The following is a 26,332-nucleotide window of genomic DNA, read 5'->3' on the forward strand; positions in this document are numbered from 1 at the left end:
AAGTTGCCTTTTCTGTCTGGATTTTGGAAAGCAGAGAGAAAGGCAAACTTTCTAACTGTGACGGCTCCATCAAGGTTTCCCACTTGGTGAGCATGAGGTGGCTCCTCAGGGCCAGAACCAGTGTCCCTCGGCTGCTGGACGTTTGTTTTCCCATCTGTTAACTGAATAAGCAAAGACATGTAGGAACTGGTAGTTGTGCTTTTGAAGATGCTGCAGTGTAGCCAGAGACACCGGGGGCTGGCTCTGCACAGTGAGGGCTGTAGGAACAATTCTTGTCCCTAAAGGCCTGAGGAATCTGGTGTTGGCAGGAAAGACAAGGTTGGTAGAGCCACAGTGAAGAAGCAGCCCTTCATACTGAATGACAAGCAGAGCAGACTGGAGCACAGAACCACCTAAGGGGCGGCCCCAGGCAGCTCAGGGGTGTGTAAGTTGCGGGGCTTGCGGGGTGGCAGTGCTGCGACTGCACTCGTGGTGGGGGCTGAGTTGTAGAGACTCAGGGTTCCTGGGCATTGTGTGAACTTCCCAGGGGGCCTCTACCAGCCATGTCCTGGGGGCTGCCTTTAAGGATAAAAAGAGTGTAGAGGGTCTCCTTCGGGGCAGGACCTGAACCCAGGGCAAGGGGTGGTCAGGCAGCTTGTATGCTAAAAATGCTGTCAGTAGTTTGGGTTTTATTATTTCAATCCAACCTTCCTAATTGTTCATTCTGCCCCATCTTACAGAACTTGGTTGATCTTGCGGGCAGTGAAAGAGCTGCCCAGACGGGGGCAGAAGGTAAAGAACAGGCATGAGGTTTGCTTAGCTGAGTATCCTGCTGTTATTTCACAGGGTAAAAGAAAAGTGCTGCTGTATGGTTTAGAAAATAATAAATTTTCTGACAGAAGGCAGCGTCTATATTGACTAGTTCTGTTTCAGACTGAAATAGTGTCTATTAGAAAACTGAAGCTATACGGACCTCAGGATTGTGTCTCTGGGCAGCCCAGAAGTGTAGCTGGCAATCCATCAAGACCCTGGTAATCACGGAGGCAATTCAGAGAGGCGGTCAGCAGAGCGCCAATGTGCTCACCCGCCTTTTAGAATAGTCACTGCATAGCAAAGCCTCCTTTTACTTAGAACAATATAAGAAAACTCTAAAACAGACCTGAAGAACTCATCCAAACCCTTCAAAAAATGGAACGCATACTATTCATGGGAGGCTCAGCCTCACCAAGGCACCTCCATGTGAGTGTCCTGCAGCCTGTGGGGACACGCAGTTGTGGCCTGTAGCAGCAAACCAGCCACCTTCAGAGCGTGAGCTAGAGATCGATGCAGGTTTTTGAAGCAACTGTGTTACTATAGTAGCCCAGTACTACACTCATGCTATAGCATCTGCTGAAAATACCATGTTGCAAATTATTTTGTTTCAGTAGTAGATTGATAGCCTGCATAGTCCTCCCACAGGATGCTGGGTCAGTACAGCCGGATGACGCCCACAGCGGACCTCTGTGCTATAAAGGGAATGAGGAAGGCCAACATTTAGTAATAGGGCATGTTGCCAAGTGAAAAGGCACAAAGCACTAAGTAGTATGTGCGGTGCCCACAGCCTGTGCAGAGAAGAAGGCAGAGAGGTGGATACATGTGCACTTGTAGTGCTAAGAATTGCTAGGAGAATAAGCTGGTGAGGTTTCCGTCTGGTGAGGAAAGAAACTGGTAGAAAGGAGCTGAAAGTGGGAGAGAGCTTTTTTTCAGTATACGCTTCCTTTTTGCTGTTTTAGCCATCTGAGCATACTAACATTTACAAAGGAGCCTTTTTGGTTCTATGTCATTAGTTGCTTCTAACAGTTTGGAAGAACTTGGTTTGAAGGAAGGCTCTTTGGGGTTTGCACCACCCTCCCTCTTTTCTTGGTCATCTGTTTCTTTGTGCTGTTTCTCAGTTTTCACCTGTCCAGTTCATTTGGCAGGCGGCTGGATGGGGGGCCCCCTCCCTTCACCAGTTAGAGGTGGGCTTGTGGGAACCTGAGCACAGATGTCACACGGGGCCCCGCCATTCCTGACTTCTCCCGTAACCGGTGATTGTTCCTTATCCACGGAAGGGTCAGTTCTGCTTTCCTGTTTGTTTGATTCATTCAGGTGTGCGGCTCAAGGAAGGCTGCAACATAAATCGAAGCCTGTTAATTTTGGGTCAAGTCATCAAGAGGCTGAGTGATGGGCAAGTGGGGTGAGTCTCCCGCGGTCCCTGGCCGCTGCGCATGTATCCTTTGGTTGGGAGCTAGCATTTCAGTGACTCTAAAGTGACTCTGGATTTCCCCATATATTCAAAAGCTTTTGTAGTTCTGTGGTGCATGATCTTTTATACATGACTGAGAGCGAAAATTGTTTCCTATTTTATATGCTTTCTAGTTGTTTTCATCTGCATCTTGTATCTTGTAAAAAACTGATTCTTAACACTGTGCCTAATTTAAGGTCTTTAAACCAACCGCATTGTGGTATAAAAATTCTTGATATTTTTCTTTCCAAAATCATTTCTCGCTTAGTGGTTTCATAAATTATCAAGATAGCAAATTAACACGAATTCTCCAGAATTCCTTGGGAGGAAATGCAAAAACACGTATCATCTGCACAATTACTCCAGTGTCTTATGATGAAACCCTCACTATTCTGCAGGCGAGCTTCACTTTTATCTCCATTAAACGTTGGGGGGGGGAAATCACCTTTAAGAAAAAATTGCTTACTAAAATTAGACGTATGCTTTTTAATTGACTTTATATACGTGTTAAAACAAAATTGATGCGTTGGACTAAGGAGAAGGGCGGAGCAACATGGCGGTGAAGAGACACTGCGAGTAAGATCTCCCATTAAAAAAAGTTAATAGGGAGGAAAAGTGGCAGGTCCCAGTGAGAACTGGGGCACGGAAGATAAACGGACGACTCCAACAAACTACCCGAAGAAGAAAGTTGTCATAAAAGAGGACCAGAGGGAGGAAAGCGCAGAAACCTGCTCCCCTCCCCCACCCACAGAGTCAGCACTCTCAGACCAGCAGAGAGGAGGAAAAAAAAAACAAACTAAAACGACCAACAAGAACAAACTATGCAGCAAGCGGGAATGTGAGTAGAAAGGAACTATTTCAGCCACCGCACCCCGTGAATGGGAGCTGTGGAGAACCCTGCAGGATTCATCGTGGAGGTGAGCTCTGGGCGCCATTAAACAGAGACCCCCCCCAGGAGGAGACCAGCACCAGCACACAGCCCTGGGCCGCCCAGTAAGCTTGCTCAGAAAAGTGGCGCGCTGGAAAAGCAAACGCGGATCGGGATCGTGGCTGCCCAGGTCCTCGAGCCTGTGACCTAGGCGTGCGGGGAGACGCGCACAAAGACCCTCACTGAGGTGAAAGTCCCTCACTGAGTAAACAGGAACCAGGCACCCAGGCACGGGAGCGGGGTGCAAAAGACTCCATTCTGTGGACACTGAACTGGGCTACAACCCACGTCCTGGACCTGAGGGCTTTGGAACTGAGACCAGGGCACGAAATTCGGGGCATGGGTTCTCCACGATGGTGGGGCACAAGGCAGACACAGCACCCAAAAGCTGTTGAGGTTTACCCTACCATTCCCGCTCTGTTCCCTGTCCCACGGGGTGGAAAAATCAGCTCCCCAAGGGCTCTAGGAGAGATCTCTGGCACCACCTAGCGACTTGAAACCAACAGAGGCTCCTGGAGGAGCCAGTGGCCAGCTGGGGAGTTAGCCCACGCCGGGCCCCTTCCGACCAGTAGTCTGAGCCCACAGGGGGAGAGAGCACCCACAGCCGGGGCAGACCAGGTGCGCAGAAGAGTGTGCCTGAGACCGGACGCGCAGGGAGTGTGTCCCACACCACCATTTTAGAACAGGGACATTTCTTCAGTAAAGACTACCTGCAGAAGGCTTCCTCAGGAGCCAGAGGTGAGCGGGGGAAGTTCGCCCATGCCAGACCCCCTCTGGCCTGCAGTCCAAGCCCAGAGGGGGAGCAGGAACCCACCCCTGGGGCAAACCAGGCGCACAGGGGAGTGTGTCCCCACATTGGCATTTTAGAACAGGGACCTTTCTCCAGTAAAGACTGCTTGAATCTGACAGATGTCTCCTGGAGGAACTAGAGGGGAGCAGAGAAGCTCACCCAAGATGCCGGCCAGTCCCAGCAACACAGTGTCCCAATGCATACGGAAAATTAGAAAACAGACAGTAGGGAGTAGAAGAACCACACGCAACCTAGCAACTCCCCAGGGAAAAAGCACACCACAAAAAGAAAACCAGCCCCCAGATTGCAACGACAGTAACTTGGAAGAACTTCTGAGACTTCCAGAAAGAAAATTTAAAATTGCCGTGATTAAAAAACTGACAGAAGTCATAAAGGAAAAAAATGATAAGGGAAAAATAATCAACGATCAGAAGAATGAAATTGAGCCCGTAAAGAGGGAAGTAAAATAAATGCAGGGGATCAAAGAATTAATGGAAGAACTAAAGAATTCTGGCAAAAGGAATGAAAGCAGAATAGATGAAATGGAAGAACGAATAAGTTCTCTTGAAGACACAGAAATAAAAAGAACCAAAACAGAAAAGGAAAGAGAAGTACGAAGGAAAAAGAACGAGGAAAGACTTTGGGAACTATCTGACTCCATGAGGAAAGGATATATAAGAGTTATAGGAATCCCAGAAGGAGAGGAGAGAGATGTAGGAACAGAGAAAATATTCAAAGAGATAATTGAAGAGAACTTCCCAAATGTGAAGAAGGAGCTGAAAATTGATATACAAGAAGCAAGAAGAACACCAATCTTCCACGACAAAAGGAAAAATACAGCAAGACACATAATAGTAAAGCTCCCAAGAATCCAGGACAAGGAAAAAATAATGAAGCTGGCAAGAGAGAAGAAACAGATAACATTCAAAGGAAAGACAATCAGGCTGACATCAGACTTCTCCAAAGAAACACTACGGGCAAGGAGAGAGTGGAGGGACATAGTCAACAGACCCCAAGAAAACAGATGCCAACCAAGAATACTCTATCCCGCAAAGCTCTCCTTCCTCTATGAAGAAAGAATGAGGACCTTCCCAGACAAACAGAAACTCCGGAATTTCATTACAACTAAACCCCCACTCCAAAAAAATACTTCAAGGAGTCCTAAAGCCAGAACCTCAGAGGGACGAATAACAGTGAAAGAAGGCCAAAAAAAAAGTTATTAAAAGAATAAATAAATAAAATCAAAGGAAAGACAAACACAATGGCAAATACAGATGCTAACATATCAATATTAACTCTAAATGTAAATGTACTAAACTCTTCAATAAAAAGATACAGAGTTGCAGCCTGGATTAAGAAACAAAACCCAACGTTTTGCTGTCTCCAGGAAACACATTTAGCTACAAAAGATAAAAATAGGCTCAATGTTAAAGGATGGAAAACAATCCTACAAGCAAATGGACCAAAAAAGAAAGCAGGAACAGCTATACTTATATCAGATAAAACAGATTTCAAACTCAAAAAGATAAAAAGAGACCCCAATGGTCACTACATTATGATCAAGGGGACAATACTTCAAGAAGAAATAACACTCATTAACATATACTCACCAAACGAAGGAGCACCAAAATATATCAGACAACTGTTGTCCTCTCTGAAAACAGACATCAGAGAAAGCACATACGTAGTGGGAGACTTCAACACACCACTATCAATAATGGATAGATCAACAAGACAAAAAATAAGTAAATAAACCAAAGCTCTAAATAAGGACCTAGAGCATTTGGGCTTAACAGACATCTATAGAACACTAAACCCAAAAAAAAGCGGAGTACATATTTTTCTCAAGCGCACACGGATCATTCTCCAGGATCGATCACATACTGGGGCACAAGACAAATATCAACAGATACACCAAGATTGAAATCATATCAACCATCTTTTCTGACCATGAAGGCATCAAACTAGAAATAAACCATAAAAAGAAGGCAAGGAACTTTCCTATCTCATGGAGATTAAAAACCACACTACTGGAAGACCACTGGGCTAATGAGGCAATCAAGAAGAAATTAAAAAATTCTGTGAATTGAACGACAAGGAGGACACCAATATCCTAAATTTATGGAATGCAGCAAAAGCAGTAATAAGAGGAAAATATATAGCAATAGAAGCTCACATCAAGAAACAAGAAATAACTCAAAGAAACAACCTAATCTCAAAGCTCAAAGATCTAGAAAAAGAACAACAAAAAAACCCCAAAACCAGTAGAAGAAAAGAAATAATAAAAACGAAAGCAGAAAAAAATGAAATTGAAACTAAAAAAAATCCAAAAGATCAATGAAACCAAAAGCTGGTTCTTTCAAAAAATCAATAAAATAGACAAACCCCTAGCCAGGCTCACAAAGGAAAAAAGGGAGAAAGCACAAATAAACAGGATCATCAATGAAAGAAGAGAAATCACAACGGACACAGCAGAAATCAAAAGAATAATCAGTAATTACTATGAACAGTTATATGGAAACGAGTTTAACAATCTAGAGGAGATGGGCAAATTCCTACAACTCTACAATCACCCAAAGCTAGATAAAGAAGAAATAGAACACCTAAACAGACCAATTACAAGGAGCGGAATTGAAATGGTAATCAAAAACCTCCCCAAAAACAAAAGCCCAGGAACTGATGGATTTACAAATGAATTCTACCAAACATTCAGAGACGAATTAGTGCCTATCCTTCACAAACTCTTCCAAAAAATTGAGAAGGAAGGGACAATACCAAACACATTCTATGAAGCCAACATTACACTAATACCAAAACCAAACAAAGACAACACAAAAAAGGAAAACTACAGGCCAATCTCCCTCATGAACACTGATGCAAAAATCCTCAATAAAATTTTAACTATCAGAATCCAACAATGTAACCATAAGATAATTCACCACGACCAAGTAGGATACATTCCAGGGACACAAGGATGGTTTAACATCCGAAAATCAATCAACATTATCCAACACATCAACAAAAGGAAATATAAAAACCATATGATAATATCAATAGATGCTGAGAAAGTTTTAGACAAAGTGCAACACCCATTCATGATTAAAGCCCTTGAATTTCTTGGGATACAAGGAACATACCTCAACATCATAAAGGCCATCTATGACAAGCCAACAGCCAGTATCATTCTCAATGGTGAAAAGCTGAAAGCAATTCCACTAAGATCTGGAACAAGACAAGGATGTCCACTCTCACCACTGCTTTTCAATATAATACTGGAAGTCCTAGCCAGAGCAATAAGAAAAGAGAAAGAAATCCAAGGGATCCAAATAGGAAAAGAAGAAGCAAAACTATCACTATTTGCAGATGATATGATAATATACATAGAGAAACCCAAAAACTCCACAGAAAAACTAATTCAACTCATCAATCAGTTCAGTAAAGTGGCAGGATACAAAATCAACACGCAAAAGTCAGTAGCCTTGCTATACACAAACAATAAATCTGAAGAAGAAGAAATCAAAAAAAAACATCCCTTTTATTATTGAAACAAAAAAAATCAAATATTTGGGAATAAATCTAACAAAAGAGGTAAAGGACCTATACAAAGAAAACTATAAAACACTTTTAAAAGAAATAGAAGAAGACACAAAGAAATGGAAAGACATCCCCTGCTTATGGATTGGAAGAATAAACATTATTAAAATGGCCATCCTACCAAAAGCAATCTACAGATTCAGTGCTATTCCAATCAAAATTTCAATGTCATTCTTCAAAGAAATAGAACAATTATTGATGAAATTCATATGGAATCACAAAAAACCCCGAATAGCCAAAGCTCTCCTGAAAAAAAAAAAAAAAAGAAGGGAATGGAGGCATCACACGCCCAAACTTCAAACTATACTACAAAGCCATAATCATCAAAACTGCATGGTATTGGAACAAGAACAGACATACAGACCAATGGAATCGAATAGAAAATCCAGAAATAAACCCACAAATTCATGGTCAACTAATCTTTGACAAAGGAGCAAAGACTATGCATTGGAGCAAAGAAAGTTTGTTCAATAAATAGTGCTGGGAAATCTGGGTCGCTACATGCAAAAGAATGAAGCTTGACCACTACCTCACACCATACACAAAAATCAACTCAAAATGGATTAAAGAACTAGACATAAGACCTGAAACCATAAAATATATAGAAGGAAATATAGGCGAAACACTACGTGATTTGCGCATCAAAGACATCTTTACAGACACATCACCCAAAGCAGTGATAGTGAAGGCAAAGATAAACAGCTGGGACTACATCAAATTAAAGAGCTTCTGCACAGCAAAAGGGACAATAACAAAAACAAAGAGAAACCCCACTGACTGGGAGAACATTTTTGCACCCAACACTAATGATAAAGGACTGATCACAAAAATCTGCAAAGAGCTGATGAGACTCAACAACAACAAAGAATATAATCCAGTCAAAAAATGGGCAGAAGAGTTGAAAAGAAACTTCTCTGAAGAGGAAATGCAAATGGCCAACAGGCATATGAAAAAATGTTCAACATCACTTGTAATTAGGGAAAGGCAAATCAAAACTACCATGAGATACCATCTTACACCAGTGAGAATGGCATAAATTAAAAAAAAAAAAAACTAGCAACAACAAATGTTGGCGAGGGTGTGGAGAAAAAGGAACTCTCCTGCTCTGTTGGTGGGAGTGCAAACTGGTCCAACCACTATGGAGAGCTGTGTGGAGATTTCTGGACCTACTAAACATAGAGCTTCCATATGATCCAGCAATTCCACTCCTAGGTATTTACCCAAAGGACACAGAAACATCCATTCCAAAGAACACCTGCACCACTATGTTTATAACAGCACTGTTTACAATAGCTAAGCTTTGGAAACAACCCAAATGCCCAAAAATAGATGACTGGATCAAGAATATTAACTCAGCATTCAAAAAAGATAAACACATGCAATTTGCAGCAACATGGATGGCGCTGGAAGGGATCATGCTCAGCGAAATAAGCTAAAAAGAAAAAGAAAAATACCGGATGGTCTCACTCATAGCAGGAATCTAGAAAACTTAAATAAGGGACCAGGAAAATGAATAACTATAAGAAAGTGAAAATCAAAATCAACAAAAAACTATGAACCAGAGACACTTTTGGGGGGGTGGTGGGCGGGAGGGGAGGGATTGGGGTCAGAATGGGGGGGCTGCAATTGTATGGGGAATATAAAAATAAAATTTATTATTTAAAAAAATATTGATGTGTTTTCCATGAAGTAGCATTCCTTACTTTCCCCAAACTTGAATTATTTATATCCTCTCTTTCCATTTTTTGCCACATCCAACACTATTTTACTGAAATTGACTTGATATTTTTCTTTAGCTCATTTTTTATTTTTAGTATAAAAGAGAACTGTATTAGTACTATAAATGAAAGTCAAGTGTCACTTTCAAAATTAGAAGGTGTGTGCATATTTCTAACAAAACAATTCTGAAATCCCTGCTGGCTGATTGGTGCCTGCATTAGCCTTGACCCAAGACCTGAATTGTATGCTTAAAAGTGAGAAGGAGCAACAGAACAGCTGTCTCACTGATGGGTGGACCCTGCTGAGGGCCACCTTCACATACCCTCCTATAGTGACTTGTAATACTCATCCTCTAGAAACTTGCTGCAAATGGCTGTTGGCTCCTCGGTCAAGGTCATGTCAGAGATTCAAAGACAGAAAATAGACTTACTGGCTTCACAGGATGTCTAGTCTTACGGGGAACAGAGACCTGTTTTTCAGCATGGCTGTCATGGGTTGATAGTTAGTAGCTAATAAGTGGGACAGAATTCACAGGAAGGAGAGATGACTAGAGGCGAAGCTCCAGGGCAAAGGGAGAATCTGTGGGGCATTGAGGGGTCTGATGGGGTGCAGCACGCATGTTGGAGGGGCCCTACTGATGTCCATCTGCAGAGCGATGCTTTCCTTTGGAAACTGGCAGGAGACTTACAGTGTTTCAGGGACAGCTGCTGCGCTCTGCTCAGAAGTATTAAGGCAGCAACAATGAGTATTAGTTATAAAAAAAAAAAACCTAAGTATTATTCTTTATATTTTTGAACACTTAACACTTGTATTTTTCCCCAGTTTGCCAGCACTGCTAAATATATGAAAAATACTCCCTATGTTAACGAGGTGTCAAGTAATGAAGCTCTCCCGAAGAGATACAGGAAGGAAATCATGGACCTTAAAAAGCAGTCAGAGGAGGTAGGTATGAGCCATGCGTTTCTGGAAAGAATAGGGGCAGAGTGAGAGCTGGGTTCTCAATGCCCCGGACAGCACCTGAGTCCTGCAGACTAAACGTAAAAGTTTGCAGGAAGAAATCAACTCAAAGTTTACTAATTTACTACAAGCCAAAAGATAGAGTTTCTTGAAATAATTCTGGGTTTTAATTTCCAAAGGGAAAATTTTGAGATATTCAAATGGGCCGTGTGGAGATACTTCCTAGAAACTGTCACAAACTAGGACTTAGGTTAGAAAGAGGACACCTCTTGCCATCTTGGGTTCTTCAGCCCTGAGTCAGAAATCTGACAGATGGTGTAATCACTAGCCACTGGAATTTTTGTGATCATCATGGCCCCATAATATAAGTTTGAGAAGTTATTGATTTTGGCCATTGCATGCTAGTGTTCTGTGGATGAGATATATTTTATTTCAATAAAATTAAAATTCTCATTGCTGACATACTTAATTTATATTCTTCAAATCTAGCTACATTATCAACATAATGCAATGTTATGTTCTATAGGTTTCTTTAGAGACTCGGGCCCAGGCAATAGAAAAAGACCAATTGGCTCAACTTCTGGAAGAAAAGGATTTGCTTCAAAAAGTACAGATTGAGAAAATTCAAAACTTAACACGGATGCTGGTGACTTCTTCTTCCCTCACCTCACAGCAGGAATTAAAGGTAAAATTTTAAATTTGACAGCTTAAACTTTGTCCATAGAGAATATAATTCATGTTCTGATGTGTTTATTACAGTCAGAAGTGCGGGAGGGTGAGAGAATTCACCAGAGCCAGAGTGGGGAACAGAACAGGCAGACTGACGAAGAAATACACTGCTGAGGGGAGCAGCGGACACGGCAGGAAAAGACTACACGCCATGTGGGACCCTTGCCAGTGGCCAGGGATTGAACTGGCGCCGCAGAGGCTGCAGGCAGCCTCACAGCCCAGTGTTCAACTGCTGCACCACTGGGGAGGCCCTACATAGTCATTTCTTATCCTGTGAGACAGTGTATACAGGAAGCCCAGAAGGCCTGGTGTGCCTGCCTGTTCACCAGCAGCACCATGGAAGGCAGTTACGAATACTGATCTGCTCCCATGCACACAGACCTTAATTCGGGAACCCTAGATTACAGTCAAGGGGTCCATTTGTAACTGCTTCTTAAGAGATTAGGCCATTGGGAACCACAGGTCTCCAGGGCCGATGGGGATATTTTCTGTTTAAATAAACTGAAGTAATAGTCTCAGGGAAATTGAGAATATAAATCAATATAGTGTTAAAAAATTCTGGCTTCCAGCTTGTGTGCTTTTGGTTTACTCCAGTGGGGGCTTATTTCTGCGGTGAAGGCGATGTGGGTAAGGAGATGCTGTGGAGCTGACTGCCTGAAGGTGATCCTGTTCTGTCGACTCCAAATGTTGACAACAGGCGATTCTTAAGTGTGCTTTGCTGCACTTCCCTTACCTGTGAGCTGACTGGTGTGAGAATGATGTGAAGTAATACAGAAGTGTGCTTGCCCCACACTCTCCACATAGCACATCTCCAGCAAGTGTCTGCTGCGAGGGTTGTTATTGATAGATACTGCTAGGCGTTCAGAACACACCTAGCATGTAGGAAACAGCCCAGGGGAAGATGTAGGGAAGAGGGTTTTAGGAAGATCTCAACATGCACAAAAGCCTAGAGTTGTGATAAAACATAATCTGTTCCTCAGATTTACATTGTCCTGTGGCAGGGGCATTTTAAACCACATTAAAGGATTTGAACATTGCATTGCTGTGAACAAAGAAATCCAGGGACATGACATGATCGGAACTGTAGCTTAGAAAGGCATGACTTTGGAGAGGGAAAAATTGGGCAAACTTAGCAAGACCCTGTGAGGGTTGAAGTGCAAGAAGCAGGGAAGGCAAGAGGAGTCACAGTATCAAGATGACACACAGGCTGGGATGGGCTGATGAAGGAGCAGGAGTCCCTGGTTCATTTCAGCTAAATCCCAGGGAACTTACAAGGAACCCCTCAAATAAAAATGAAATGTGACTTAGTTACATGCAATTTATTATGGAATTGTCACTGATTTGAAAAGTGGGATTATGTTTTCTCATCTGAGGATGTCCTTACACTTGCATTAAAAGTAGTTAAGAAAATTCTGCCAAGTTAGTGGCTTTGAAAATGGAAACTAGTTCCCTCTGTTCTGTTGTTTGAGCCTAGGTCCAGGTGAGATTATTTTGATTTCTTTCTATTTAGGCTAAAAGAAAACGAAGAGTCACTTGGTGTCTTGGAATAATTAACAAAATGAAAGACTCAAACTATGTCGATGAATTTAATGTGCCGGCAAATGTAACAACAAAATCACAAAGAGCTACTCAAACTGCCCTGGGAGAAATCGATGAATGTGAGTTTCGTTTCAGTTTCTTTTGATTATGAAGCATCTCTTTAAAGAGAAAATTAATTTACAGCTCAGTACAGTTAAAACATTTTTTTAAATAGTATAACTGTGATAGAATGGAGGTAATTATAAAAACAATAACTCTAAGACAAAGCCGCTCTTTCCAGACCCCCAAGAATAGTGATTGAAACATGTGAGGCAGGTATTTTTACTGGTTTTGTCCCTCATCATTGTCCGGTTAAATTAGTACCCCTGTAACATCCACCTAAAACCTTGCTAATCTTGAAATGATGGCATTTACACTGGAGTCTGTTCCAAAATAAGGTCTCCAACATTATAAATATTTTTAAGCAAAATTTTAAAATCTTCTCACAGTGATCAAATCCCATTCAGAATAGTTTTGTCCATTTTACCTGTATCAAGGAGCTCTACTTCATTATTAAGCCAACAAGCAACTTTTTTTTAGCATAAAAGAGCTGGGGTGCAGGCCAGAGTTATGGGGGTGAGAGGATTCACCAGATACAGACTGGGGAGCAGAATAGGGAGATCTACTGAAACACTGCTGAGGGGATAAGGGGGCGAAACAGGAGAGGTCTGCTATGCCATGTGAGTAGCTTCCTGGCTAGGGATCGAGCTGAGGCCATAGTAGTAATAATGTTGAGATTTAATCCGTAGGCCATGAGGGAAGTCCCCAACAAGTGATCTTAATTCAAACAGCAGCACATGTGACTGTGTCTGTTGTGACTGCATCCTTGGCATTCAGAGTGTGAATGTGAGGGATAATTTGAACTAAACATTACTTCTAATCAGAATTTCTCAATGATCTCAGTATGACATTTAGGAAACTCTGTAAAGGATAAATTTATTTTTCTCCTCCTAGCTCTCTGTTCAGAGTCTGATGTTTTCAGTAACACGCTTGATACATTAACTGAGGTAGAGTGGAATCCAGCAACAAAGCTACTAAGTCAGGTAAGTTAAAAAGTACTTCACAGAACGTGCTTTTACTCTTTGAAATCCAACTGCTTATCAGTGTTTGCTGCTGTTAAAGCACATTTTGAGCTCTGACTTCATTTGAGTGATAATTCTGCATCTAATTAAGGTTTCCCGAGCTCTAACTCTGGCTGAGGCGCATGTATCTGGCTATAGGTGAACCTTTGCTTCCAGGTCTCTACCAGCAAATCTTAGTGTCAGGGTTTTTTTTTAAAGTTCTGTTTTGCCTTGGGCAAAGCCATGAGGGTAAAAAGAACTGATTTTAAAAGTGTGAAACTTCTCAGGTATGTATCAACAGTAAAGGAATGATATATCACGGACAAAACTGTTACCAGATAACACTGAAAAGTAAAAATAACTGTTGTATGGCATATCAGAACTTTTAAGAATAAGAAATACCGTGATAGATGCTGTAGTATATTTAGAGAGTTTGGCTACTTTCTGGCCTGCTAAGGTTCAAAGAAATTTCTATAGTTTTAGAAATACAGTTGTTAAAGAAATTTTCAGTTTCATTTTGTAATAAAATTTCAATTTATTTTGGAATAAAATTACAGTGCTTCTTGGAAATTACTATCATTATTTAACCATTATATTTGGTTACTATTGTTAATTAGGTATTGTAGGCAAAGTGTTTTTTTTTGTGTCTGAAACATACTCTTGAAGTTTGTTGTTATTTAAAAAACCCCTGGTGTTTGTTTTGCTTTTTTTTTTTTTAAACTCCGAGCTTATTTTTTTCTTATATAGAAAGTTCTTTTAAAACTGATTCTTCCAGCTTTAAATACAGCACTGCCCTCTCCCTCATTGTGTCAGTCAAAAACCCAGGAGCCATCCTTCTCCCCGCTCACTCCCTAGCCTTGTGGTGTGAAGAGGGGTGTGGGGTGTGTGTGTGTGTGTGTGTGTGTGTGTCTGTGTGTGTGTGAGAGAGAGAGAGAGTGAGCGAGAAATCCACCCACTTTTCTCTCCAGTTGTCAACAGCCCCATCACTGCTTTCCCTGACTTTCTGCAAATAGCGTCCTACCTGGTCTTCCCCCATTCTGTCTTCATCTTCTTAGATTCTCTAACCCAATCCCATGCAATCTTTTCTTCATAAACCCTAGAATAGCTTCTCTTTGCCCTTGGAATAAAGACCAGACTTCCCACGTGGCCTGTGTGCCCTTGGGCCCAGTCATTCTGGCTTCTGGACTTGTTTCCCCCCATCTTCCTTCTCCTCGTGACTCCACAACTCTGGTCTCTGGCTTTCCCTCACCCTGAAGACGTCCTGCTCTCGCTGCCTACACTGTTTCTTGAGACCCCTTCACCTGGTTAGTGGTGTCAGCCTTCAGACCTCGACTAGTATGCCCCAGCCCCCAAGAGGTCCTCCCTGAGATTGCCGTGAGACCCTGGAGTGCCCCACCTGGGTCTGGTGCGATTTGGCACAGTATCTCTCCTACCCCAAGGGGTAAATCTCACCATTTGCTGTCCAGCTTCTGGTAGGATGCTGTGCGCCCTCAGTGACTGCTAGCCAGCTGAGTTGTGGAAGAGCAGGAAGGCTGCTCTATGAATGAGCCGATCCCAGCTGGATTGTTGTAGGAAGTATCCTTATTTCTTCTCCCCTTGAATAATATACAGACTCTGGATAACAACTGTCTTATTTTATGATTTTCTTAAGGCCCGAGAATCTCAAGAAAATCAAGAACTGTCCTTCAGCATGGAAGAAAAAGGCAGTGAGACTGAGACAACAACGAGTGAGGAGGGGGCATCGGAGGCAACATTCAGAGTCGAGGGTGCAACTCTCCCGGAGTTGGGGGCAGGAAGGCTCAGCTTGTCACAGGGGCTGCAGGAAGCCCTTCAGGCTGAAAGTGACCAACTCAGAGAGAACTTGGGAGAGGTCACAGCTAAAGTAGGTTTTTAAAAACGTTTTATAAGCATTTTTATAAAAGCTAAACCTTTGAAAAACCAAGTTAGTCATATTGTGATGTTTGTAATGTTTCTGCATATTTCTTGCAATTTCCTGTAATAATGAAGCACCAAGAAATGGAAAAGGAACTGAGAATTGCTCATCATCACCTGAAAGAACATGAGGAAACCATTCATCAGCTGAAAGTGGCTCTTTGCAAGAGGGAAACCGAACTGTCAAGCATGCAGAAGGAACTAGAAACAGCCCACAATGAATTAAAGAAAAAGGTAAATTGTGGGTAAAGGAACAGTGGGAGGAATCTGAGTGGGCAACTGACTGGAGGACTCAGTTGTCTTGGAAACATCCTGTATTTTTTTTCCCTTAAACAATATGCACACACATGTAAACCTATCTGTGTATATTTGTATATGTGCATCTGTGTTTGGGGCTAACATGTTAATATTTTAAGGTCCAAGAGCTTCATGAGAAAATGAGAAACAAGAACAACTTACTACCATCAAAGAAAGCAGTGAGACTCAGGAGAAAATGAGCCACGTGGAGCAGTTAGAGGAGCTTTTTAAGGCCAGAGATGCATCACTGCAACATGTGGATGGCGAGAGGCTCGAGCTGATGGAGAGGCTTCAGGAAAGTCAAGAAGAAATAAAAATCATAACTAAGGAAAGAAATGAACTGAAGGGCATGCAGGAGGCCCTGCGAAAGGAGAGAGACCTGCTCAAGGAAAATATTGAAGAAATCGAAGCTAAAGTACGTTTCCCTCTTTCAGTGTTGTTTTTTTTTTTTAAACAGAAATAATGTCAAGGTGATAATGATGAGGCCCACTCAATATTAATAATTTTCCTCAAATTACAAAGGGACAGAAAATCAAAGAGGAGCTAAAAACTCGTGTTCTTCTGATGGAGTCCCAAGAAACTATTGATGCAGAGACCCTGTCAGAGGAGACGGACCAAGAGGCGGGGTCTCCAGGAGACCTGGATGCTGGATTACAGGGCAGAGTAAGTCTTGCTTTCTCACGTGAGAAGTGCCCCGACTCTGGTGTCTGCCTTCTTACCTGGGTGAGCAGCCTAGACTAAATGCAGAGGTGTTTGCTTGAATCTAGAAACAATCCTATTTCCCCAGATCTCTGGCTCTGCCAGGCTCACTTGGTTTCTGATGTCCTCAGACCCAGGAGCGTCAGCCTGGGGAGGGTGCAGCTGTCAGCGAGGCTCAGGACGCAGAGTATGAAGTGGAGCGGCTGACGCAGCAACGCGAGACCCAGACGTCTACTCTGGAGGACACAGAGACGGAGAAGCTGCATGAACACTTAGAAGAAATGAAGTCTGTTTGCAAAGAAAGAGATGACCTCCGGAGTCTGCAGGAGATCCTCAGAGCAGAGAGGGACCAGCTCCAGGAGAGCCTTCGGGAAGCTGTGTGCAGGGTGGGTCTCCCCAACCCTGAAGGAGAAACAGCCCAGCTGGGAAGCCAGGGAAGGGTCTCACTAGGACCTTCCAAGCATTGTGCATGGACCCGGAAAGTGCCATTGCAGCTGTGTGTCCAGCAGTGTCAGCACCACTGTGCAGGGCTGTGTGGAAGGGTCTCTGCCACAGTGAGGTGCAGTGACCAGTAAAGCAAACCTGGACACGGGGACATGCTCAGTGTCTATGGTAGGGCTGCTTAGATTGGGGCCACAGGTTGAAGCCATGGTTAACAGGCCATGGGTGAGGGGGCTCGGGCACTAGGTAGTCCTGTCAGGGAAGAAAGGGTGGGTGCGGGGCTATTGACCTCTCCAGGTCACTCAGAGGAGGGGCTCAGGTAGGACAGCTCCTTCGTACACAGCTTGAATTGTGTTTATCTTTCCCAATAACCATAAAGGACCTGGAAATACAAGAGGAACTAGAAACTGCTCGCATGAGTCTGAAAGAACAGCAAGAAACCATTGATAAACTCCGAGGGATGGTTTCAGAGAAGACAGATGAAATATCAAGTATACAAATGGATTTAGAAAACACAAATTCTTTCTTAAAATCACAGGTATATTTTCCTCTTTTTAAATTGTTACCTGAGTAAAACAATTTGAATTGGGTCTTTGTAATGAGACAGGACATGAATTAACCTAAAATTGAAGACAAGTAAAGCTCTCCCTACCCTGTTTAGAAACTGTTTTTTAGCTGTTTATTTGCCTCTTTCTGTAGCCAAACTAACTGTATGATTATCTCAAGGTCCAAGAACTCCAGGAAAAAGAACATCAACTTCTTGAGGCAAAACATTTTCTCACAGAAAATATATACCAAACAGAGCAACTGAGGAAGGAAATGGAGGCCCAGAACTCTACCCTGGGAGGTCTGGAAGCAGTGAAGTTACGGTTGACACAGAAACTTCATGAAAACCTTAAAGAAATAGAAGTTATCACCATGGAAAGAGATGGCCTGAGAAGAGCAGAGGGGGCGCTCCAGACAGAGCAGAAACAGCTCAGGGAGAGCCTCTGGGCAGCCAAGACCAAAGTGAGTCCTTCTCATCATTTTACTAGGGAGGAGGAAAATAATTTCTCGTGGATGTATTGATCGAACAAAGTGAGGAAAGACGTGAAGGATGGTGCAATCCACCTGTTCTGCTCCCTACTCTGTTCTCTGGTGAATCCTCTCACCCCTCCCATACCTCTGGCCTGCACCCCAGCTCTTGCATGCATAATAAAATCAATAAAAAGCAAAGGACTGTATTTGTGTACATGTGGTTCTGATGACTTGCAGTAATTGTGAAGCATATGTGTGTAACTCCCTAAAGAAAGAAGTAACGGTGAAAGACTAGGTAAGAAATAAATTATGTGTGTTTGTGAGAACAAGTAAGGAAAAAAGAAACCGATTGTGTGTTCATGTGATGCAAGGTAGCAAACATAGTACCCACATATGCGTGTGACCCTTTGGGGAATGAAGCACCTGTGTAAGTGTGTGTATGTTTATGTGAATACACAGAGAAAGTAGGTGGCTGTGTGAGACCAGGGGAAAAATGGAGTCGCTGGTATGTTTGCATGTTACTAAGTGAGGAATGAAGGAATTGTGTGTCTCTGTGTGAGGAATGAACAAACATACTGGATGTGTGCATGTGGTAAGTGAGGAATAAAACATCATGCAGCTAGGCAAAAAATCAAGAAATTGATTGTGTGACTAGGTGAGGAGTGATTCTGAATGTGTGTTTGTGGTGAGATGAGGTAACAAATGAGGTCACTGTGTGTTATTGTGCTTAACTTCAAAGGTAAGGGATGAAGTGATTTTGTGTGTGCATGTGCCTGTCACTGTGTGTGATTGTTGGGTGAGAAATAGTGATTATGTTTATGTGTGTAAAAACAGGTGAGAAAAAAGTGACCATGTGTATGTGTGAGAGACAAGGTGAGCAATGAGAAACTGTCTATATGTGTGAGTAGTTAAGGAATGAAGTAATGGATGGGGTATGTGTTCACAGATGAGGAACATAACTGTGTGTGTGGAAGGTGACACAGAATGAGGTGACTGAGTGTGTGTGGGTGGACCAAGAACAGGAGTGGAGTAAAGGATGATACATCTGTGTGTGTCCAGGTGAGAAATCAAGTAATGGCAAGTGTGTGTGAACGAGTTGGTGAGGAAAAGTCAGGATATATTGACACGTGTGGGCACGACAAGGTGAGAAATAAATACTTGTGTGTCAGCGTGTGAGAAGTTATGTGTGTGTGAATGTGTATCTGATGAGACCAGGTGAGATGGGAACAAAACAACTGTGTGTGGGAGCGAGGTCACTGATAAAGACTGACTGTGTGTGTGTCACTAGGTTCACTTTTCCTTCCCCTCTTCCTCCTCTTTACCTCTGTACTTACCTCCCCTCACCTTTCCTCACTGCGCCTTACCTTTTTTCCACAGGGTCCAATGTAGTCTCAACACCGTAGTATTGACTGCGCCTTACCTCTTTTCATGGAGTCCAGTGCAGTCCCAACACCAAAGTGCTGCGGTGCCTCTGCTGAGGCCTCAGGAAACCAGCTCCTCTGTGTGGGCAGAGCCAGGGCCCCTGGCAGACGACCATGCACGGCAGGGATCAAAGTGGCTCCGGGTGCTCCGTGGGGGGTGGGTACAGTAGTATGCACAGCATTCACAGTCCCCACCCCAGAATTTCTACTTCAATGTCATGAAAGGATGGAAACTCAAACAAAAAGGGAAGCAACTTGATACATCCAATAATAATGATGGAGTGACGAATTGTGAAACAGTGGGAATGAAATGAATGTGAACACAACTTACAACTTACACCAAATATCACCAAAATTATACATAAGCAAACAAAAATGGTCAACCATAAATATTAATCATAGAAGAAAACAAAATAAATGAATAGTGTGGACTTCAGAATATCAAATATTTTCTGTGAATATTTTTTTGTGAAAGGACATGTTCAGAGAACCACAAGCCAAGAAGAAAAGTGAAGCAAATTTGGAAACCACGAATCTGAACAGACATCTCACCAAAAATGTACAGATAATAAATGGGCGCACAAAATATATTCATTGCCATGTATAACTAGGGGGTTGTTAATTGGAACAAGGAAACATCACTACAAAGAACTGTTAAGCTCCCAACATCACTTTACCAGTTGACACACTGCTGGAGGGTGAGAACAGCAGGAAGACCCCTTCATTGCCAGTGGAATGCATGGACAGATGCTTTGGAGGGCAGTTGGGCAGTGTTTCCCAAAGACAAAAAAAAAAATCTCACCTTCAGATTCAACAATCAGGCCTCCAGTATTTAGACAACCACCTTGAAAAACTATGTTCAAACAAAATCTAGCATGTTATTATGTGCAGATGCTCTATTCATAATGGCTAAAATCTTTTCTCAAATCAAGATGTCCTTTAATGAAGAGTGCAAAAGCAAACTGTCATTCCTTCAGGGAAAGGGAGCAGAACGTGACCCCACAGAAGCCTCTTTGGCATAAGACCACTTGACAACCATAATATGAATGCAGAGCCTGTCTCATTGGTGTCAGGATTATTTGGGGTCTATTTTTAAAAACAGCAGTTTGGGAGAATCTCTCAAAAACAAGAAGTTGCCCCACTGTGAGAGTTGCACACTCATAAGGGAAATCACCAGTCCTGAGGTTGTCTGCTCTCTACCAGGAACAGAAGAATAACAAATTCAAACCAAGCCACCAACCTCATCCATGGCAAGCTCTGGGCATTCATCTAAAGAACAATGACTCCCTGGCTGATTTTTCTTTGCATGATCACCTTCCATGGCTTTCCCCCTCTCCTGACATTTTCCTGTTTTGTTTTTAAGTGAGGATGGCACAGAGGCTGATCACTTGGGCCCTTCTATGGAGTTATTAGGTTTCCCCTGCTATCCCTCATGTATATAAGAAATATAAATGTTATGAAAGTTCAGTTTGCTTTTTCTCCTATAATCTCTCTTGTATGATAGAGGATCTCATCTAAGATCTTAGAATAGTACAGGCAAAATTATTTGGTCATTCAAACATGCATGAATAAAATTCAGCAACAGGAACGAATGAACCATCAACCACTGTTGGAGGGAGGTTGGGAAATTTCTCTCTAACCCTCCAGCTGAAAAGCCATCCGATGAACAGCAGATGGATTGTTGGAAAAACAACAAATTCAAGGACACAACTACGCACTCATTCATGCTCACCTCATACCAGGCCCCAAATCCATGCTCGCAAAACAATGCAAATCAGAAACAGAACATATGCTCTCACCATAACCCTAGATCATGACTATCATCTTAGTTATCATAAAGCCTAAGCATCATGCACAACAACCCTCACCCTTACTCAAATTATTACCTGAATTCCTAACCAAAGAAAGTGACCCTATTTTTCTAAACCAGTAACACCCAACTATAATCAGTCGAATCAAAAAAAAAAAAAATCATCACAAGAACAGAAAACTAAAGACCTGGACCTTTCAGGCCTAGGAATCCTCCACAAAACAACAACAGGAAACCAACAGCCCATCAAAAGGTGGATACACTACAAACGAATGTCTATCCCAGAAAGTCCAGTTGTTAACATACTAAAACCAAGACATGCAACGAACCCATGGATTGTATGAGGAACAAACATGGATCATGTCAAGTGATTCAGAAAACTCTTTCTGAAAAAATCCAGTACCCTTCCATGATACAATCACTCAAAAAGCAGGAATAAAGGAAAGTTTTTCAATAGAATATAGAGTATTATAAAAAAAATTATGAGCATCATGTTCAGTTTTGAAACCTGGGCGCTTTACTCCAGGTGTAAAAAATGAGGCCAAGATACTGATTCTCACCACTGTCATTCCAAATTTTACTGGAAATTCTTTCCAGAGCAATGAAGAAAGAAATAAAAGGCATCCAGTGTATGAAAGGAGAACATAAAACTCTGTCTATTCACAAACAGCAGCTGACATCATCTTATATATAACAAAAAATATTAAAACTGTAAACTAATTTTCTAAATATAACTCACCATTCACTTCATGTATATACACTACTAGTAAAAAAGGGAAGAAAATTTTTGAAAACATTACATACACTTGACACAATGTCTACATTAATAAAATATGTAAGAAGCCATTTATGCCTCAAGTGGAGTACTTATACACTGAAAATTAGAAAACACTGATGAAAGAAACCCTAAATAAAAGGGAAAAACACCCACAGTTGTGAACTGAAAGAATCGATACTGTTTAGATGACAATCATCATGGCACGTGCAGATTGAACGGGATTCCTATGAAAATGCACAAAGGGCTTTGAAGGGAACATGTGCAAGATGATCCTAACTTTAATATATGGATATTCAAGGGCCCACAAACAGCCAAGAAAATAGTTTAAAAAAAATGTCAGAGGCTCATACTTCCCAATGTCAAATGTCACTTCAAATCAAAGTGGCAGTGCACGAACCCTTCAGTACATAAACAGTGTCATGCCCCTTCACATACATCCCATTGCCAATAATTGTAAAATAACAGATATTGTTTTGTTTTGTTTTTTTTTGGGAACCTCACCAGCGGCCGGGGAACAAATCAGCGCTGCAGAAGCTGCGGGCAGCCTCGCAGCCCAGCGCTCAACCGCTGTGCCACCAGGGGAGGCCACCAGATATTGTTATTTTATATATGCTTGAGGAAATCAAATATGTTTTAGGAAATCAAAAGCTTGGCAAACTATACATGACATAGCTGGACATTTTCCACTAAAGACAGAGTAACTGTATGGTTGAACATTTCCACTCCTAGATATATACCCCAAATAACTGGAAGTGGGTGTTAAAGCCAAAGCCTGTACAGGAATGTTCGTAGCACCACTGTTCACAACAGCCAAAATGTAGACGGAGAGTAAACCCACGACTTACTTTAATTCTGTAAGATCAAATCACTCCATTTGACAAGAAGTCCTTCCTATTAAAACACCAGTTCTTTCGGAGGACTTGATATTCACATTACAATTGCAGCCCAGTAGACACTGTGGGTGGGGCATTGTTAGATGGGGCATTTCAGCAACCCTGAGCATGAGCCAATCACTGCATACTGATTGGTTTGGCGATCTTTTGTTCCTCAGGCCAGGAGTTGTGGTGTGTGTGTGTGTGTGTGTGTGTATGTATGTATGTATGTGTATATATATGTGTGTGTGTGTGTATATATATATATATATAAGAAATGTTTGCTTTTTGATATTTGTGTAACCTTTCATAAAAGTGTTTTTTGTTGAACTGCATAAAAAATATTTTGTTCTAAACAAAAATCACATCAGTCATAAAAAGCATGTCAAAAGAAAATGTCAGTTAAACAAGAAACTATATAAAAACATGCTTATGGTATAAATATCAATAAATTGGTACGAGAGAATTAGATTTTTCCCACTTGCACCATTAGTGAACTCGAAGTGATCTTGAATGAACACTTTTAAATTTGTTACTTTGCTAGCTTTTAGTTTCACCTTTGGAATATAAATAGTCTCTCGCTTTCTTTGTTGCTGCATTGTAAAAAATCACCATTTTTATAAGCTTAGTTGTGTACCCAGTTTTTCAAATGATGCCGTGTTGTCCATGACCCACATACAATTGGACTTCCGTGACACTATTTTCACCAAATGATGGCATCTGTAGAAGGATTTAGTATTGTCAAGTGGGAAAATACTGTTAATGTCCATCAAATGGTAAATAAGCAAAAGCTCTATTAACTTCAGTTTGATTCTGTCATTTGAGGAACAATATGACATGGCACAGCTGCCATGGGAAAGCACTCTGGCTGATTCTTTGAAAATGAAGCATGAACTGAATGGATGGCAGAGCAATTCCACTTTAGGGAAAATCAAAAGAATTCAAAACAGCGACTCAAACAGACATCTGTATGCCCACAGTCATATCAGCATTATTCACAACCTATCAAAATCTAGAAAGAACTCTAGTGTTGATGGAGGAATAAATGAAAAAACAAAATGTGGCATATAAGCGATGGACTATTATTCAGCCTTAAAAATGAAGAAAATTCTGATACCGCACATTCAGGAAAGTGCATCTCCGACTCGCCATTTTAGAACAGGGATCTTCCTTCAATAAAGACTGCTTGAAACCAGCAGAAGGCTCACTTCAGAGCGAGGGGTGAGCTGGGAAGCTCCCCAACACCAGGCCCCTTCTGGTCAGCAGTCTGAGTCCAGAGGGGGAGCAGGCATCCAACCCCGGGGGCAGACCGCATATGCAGGAAAATGAGTCTCCGACTCGCCATTTTAGAATAGGGACCTTTCTTCAATAAAGACTGCTTGAAACAGGGAGAAGGATCCCTGTGCAGCCAGAGGAGAGCTGAAGGTCCCCACAAGATTGGTCCCTCCTGGCAGGAAGTTGGAGCCCAGAGGGGGATCCAGGGAGTTGGAGCCCAGAGTGCAATCCAGCCACCCCACCTCCAGGGCAGTCTGTGGGACTTCAAGACACATCTTTGGAATTAAACGCAGAAGGAGGAGATATTCTGTGACAGCTACCATTAACATACTCAAAGTACCACTGCCTCACTGGACTTCTGGCATAACAGTATTTGACTCATTTGGACCACCAGTTTCTGAAATCCCAGAAAGAGCACACCAAAAATATGCTGGCCAGTACCAGTGACACAGTGTCCCGACACATAGGGCAAATTAGAAAACAGGCAGCAGGCAGAGGAAAACTACATGCAACCTAGCCACTCCTCAGGAAAAAGACACCACAAAAAGAAAACCACCCACCAGATTGCAACAACAGTGACTTGGAAGAAATTCTGAGCCTTCCAGAAAGATGTTTTGAAATTGCCATGATAAAAAAAAAAAAAAACTGACAGAACTCATTAAGGAAAACAACACTCATAAGAATAAAATTGAGTCCCTAAACAGGGAAGTGAAGGAAATGCAGGTGATCAAAGGATTAATGGAGGAGCTACAGAACTCTGGGAAAATCAGTGATAACAGAGTAGATGAAAGGAAAGAATGAATAAGCACTGTGGAAGACAAAGGAATAAAAAGAACCAAAACAGAAAAGGAAAGAGAAGTACGAAAGAAAAAGAATGAAGAGAGACTTTGGGAACTATCTGACTCCATGAGAAAAGGAAATAGAAGAGTTACAGGAATCCCAGAAAGAGAGGAGAGAGACCTAGGATCAGAGAAAATATTCTAGGAAATAATTGAAGAGAACTTCCCAAATGTGAAGAAGGAGCTGAAAATAGACATACAAGAAGCAAGAAGAACACCAAACTTCCATGATGAAAGGAAAAATACAGCAAGACACATAAGAGTAAAGCTCCCTAGAAAACAAGACAAGGAAAAAATAATGAAGCTGACAAGAGGGAAGACACAAATAACATACAAAGTAAAACCAATCAGACTGACATCAGACCTCTCTGAAGAAACACCACAGGCAAGGAGAGAGTGGAGGGACATAGTCAATGGTCTCCAAGACAACAAATTCCAACCAAGAATACTCTGTCCTGCAAAGCTTTCCTTCCTCTATGAAGAAAGAATAAGGCCCTTCCCAGACAAACAGAAACTCTGGAATTTCATTATGACTAAACCCTACTCCAAAAAATACTACAAGGAATCCTAAAGCCAGAACCAACGTAGGGATGGATAACAATGAAAGAAGGAAAAAAAAGGGTATTAAAAGAATAAATAAATAAAATCAGAGGAAAGACAAACACAATGGCAAATACAGATGCTAACATATCCATAGTAACTCTAAATATAAATGGACTAAACTCTCCAATAAAAAGACACAGAGTCGCAGGCTGGATTAAGAAACAAAACCCAACCTTTTGCTGTCTCCAGGAAACACACTCTACGAAAGATAAAAATAGACTCAAAGTTAAAGGATGGAAAGCAATCATAGAAGCAAATACACCAAAAAAGAAGGCACAAACAGCTATACTTATGTCAGATAAAACAGATTTCAAACATAAAAAGGTAAAGAGACCCCAACGGTCGCTACATTATGATCAAAGGGACAATAATTCAAGAAGAACTAACACTCATTAACATATACTCACCAAATTAAGGAACACCAAAATACATCAGACAACTATTATCATCTCTGAAAACAGACATCAGAGAAAACACATATGTAGTAGGAGACTTCAACACACCAATATCAACAATGGCTAGATCAACAAGACAAAAAATAAGTAAGGACACTAAAGCTCTAAATAAGGATCTAGAGCTCACAGGCTTAACAGACAACTACAGAACACTAAACCCAAAAAAATCTGAGTACACATTTTTCTCAAGCGCACAGGGATCATTCACCAGCATCAACCACATACTGGGACACAAGACAAACATCGACAGATACACCAAGATTGAAAATCATACCAACCATCTTCTCTGACTGTG

At 41.8% G+C, this 26,332-nt stretch overlaps 1 protein-coding gene across 1 annotated transcript in view; it reads left to right on the forward strand.

Annotated features, from left to right (window-relative positions):
• LOC311175200 (centromere-associated protein E-like) overlaps positions 1-26,332 on the forward strand; it is a gene marked incomplete at both ends in the record, with an annotated part of 138,012 nt that overhangs the window by 20,772 nt on the left and 90,908 nt on the right. Inside the window, 10 exon segments of the mRNA XM_084240113.1 lie at positions 4-86; positions 720-771; positions 2,107-2,194; positions 2,511-2,640; positions 10,096-10,215; positions 10,757-10,915; positions 12,470-12,617; positions 13,492-13,580; positions 16,350-16,490; positions 16,658-16,912. Of these exon segments, the coding sequence (XP_084096239.1) occupies positions 4-86; positions 720-771; positions 2,107-2,194; positions 2,511-2,640; positions 10,096-10,215; positions 10,757-10,915; positions 12,470-12,617; positions 13,492-13,580; positions 16,350-16,490; positions 16,658-16,912 (1,265 nt within the window).

Source organism: Talpa europaea (assembly GCF_964194135.1).
Source record: "Talpa europaea genome assembly, chromosome: 8".
In the NCBI taxonomy this organism is placed as follows: domain Eukaryota; kingdom Metazoa; phylum Chordata; class Mammalia; order Eulipotyphla; family Talpidae; genus Talpa; species Talpa europaea.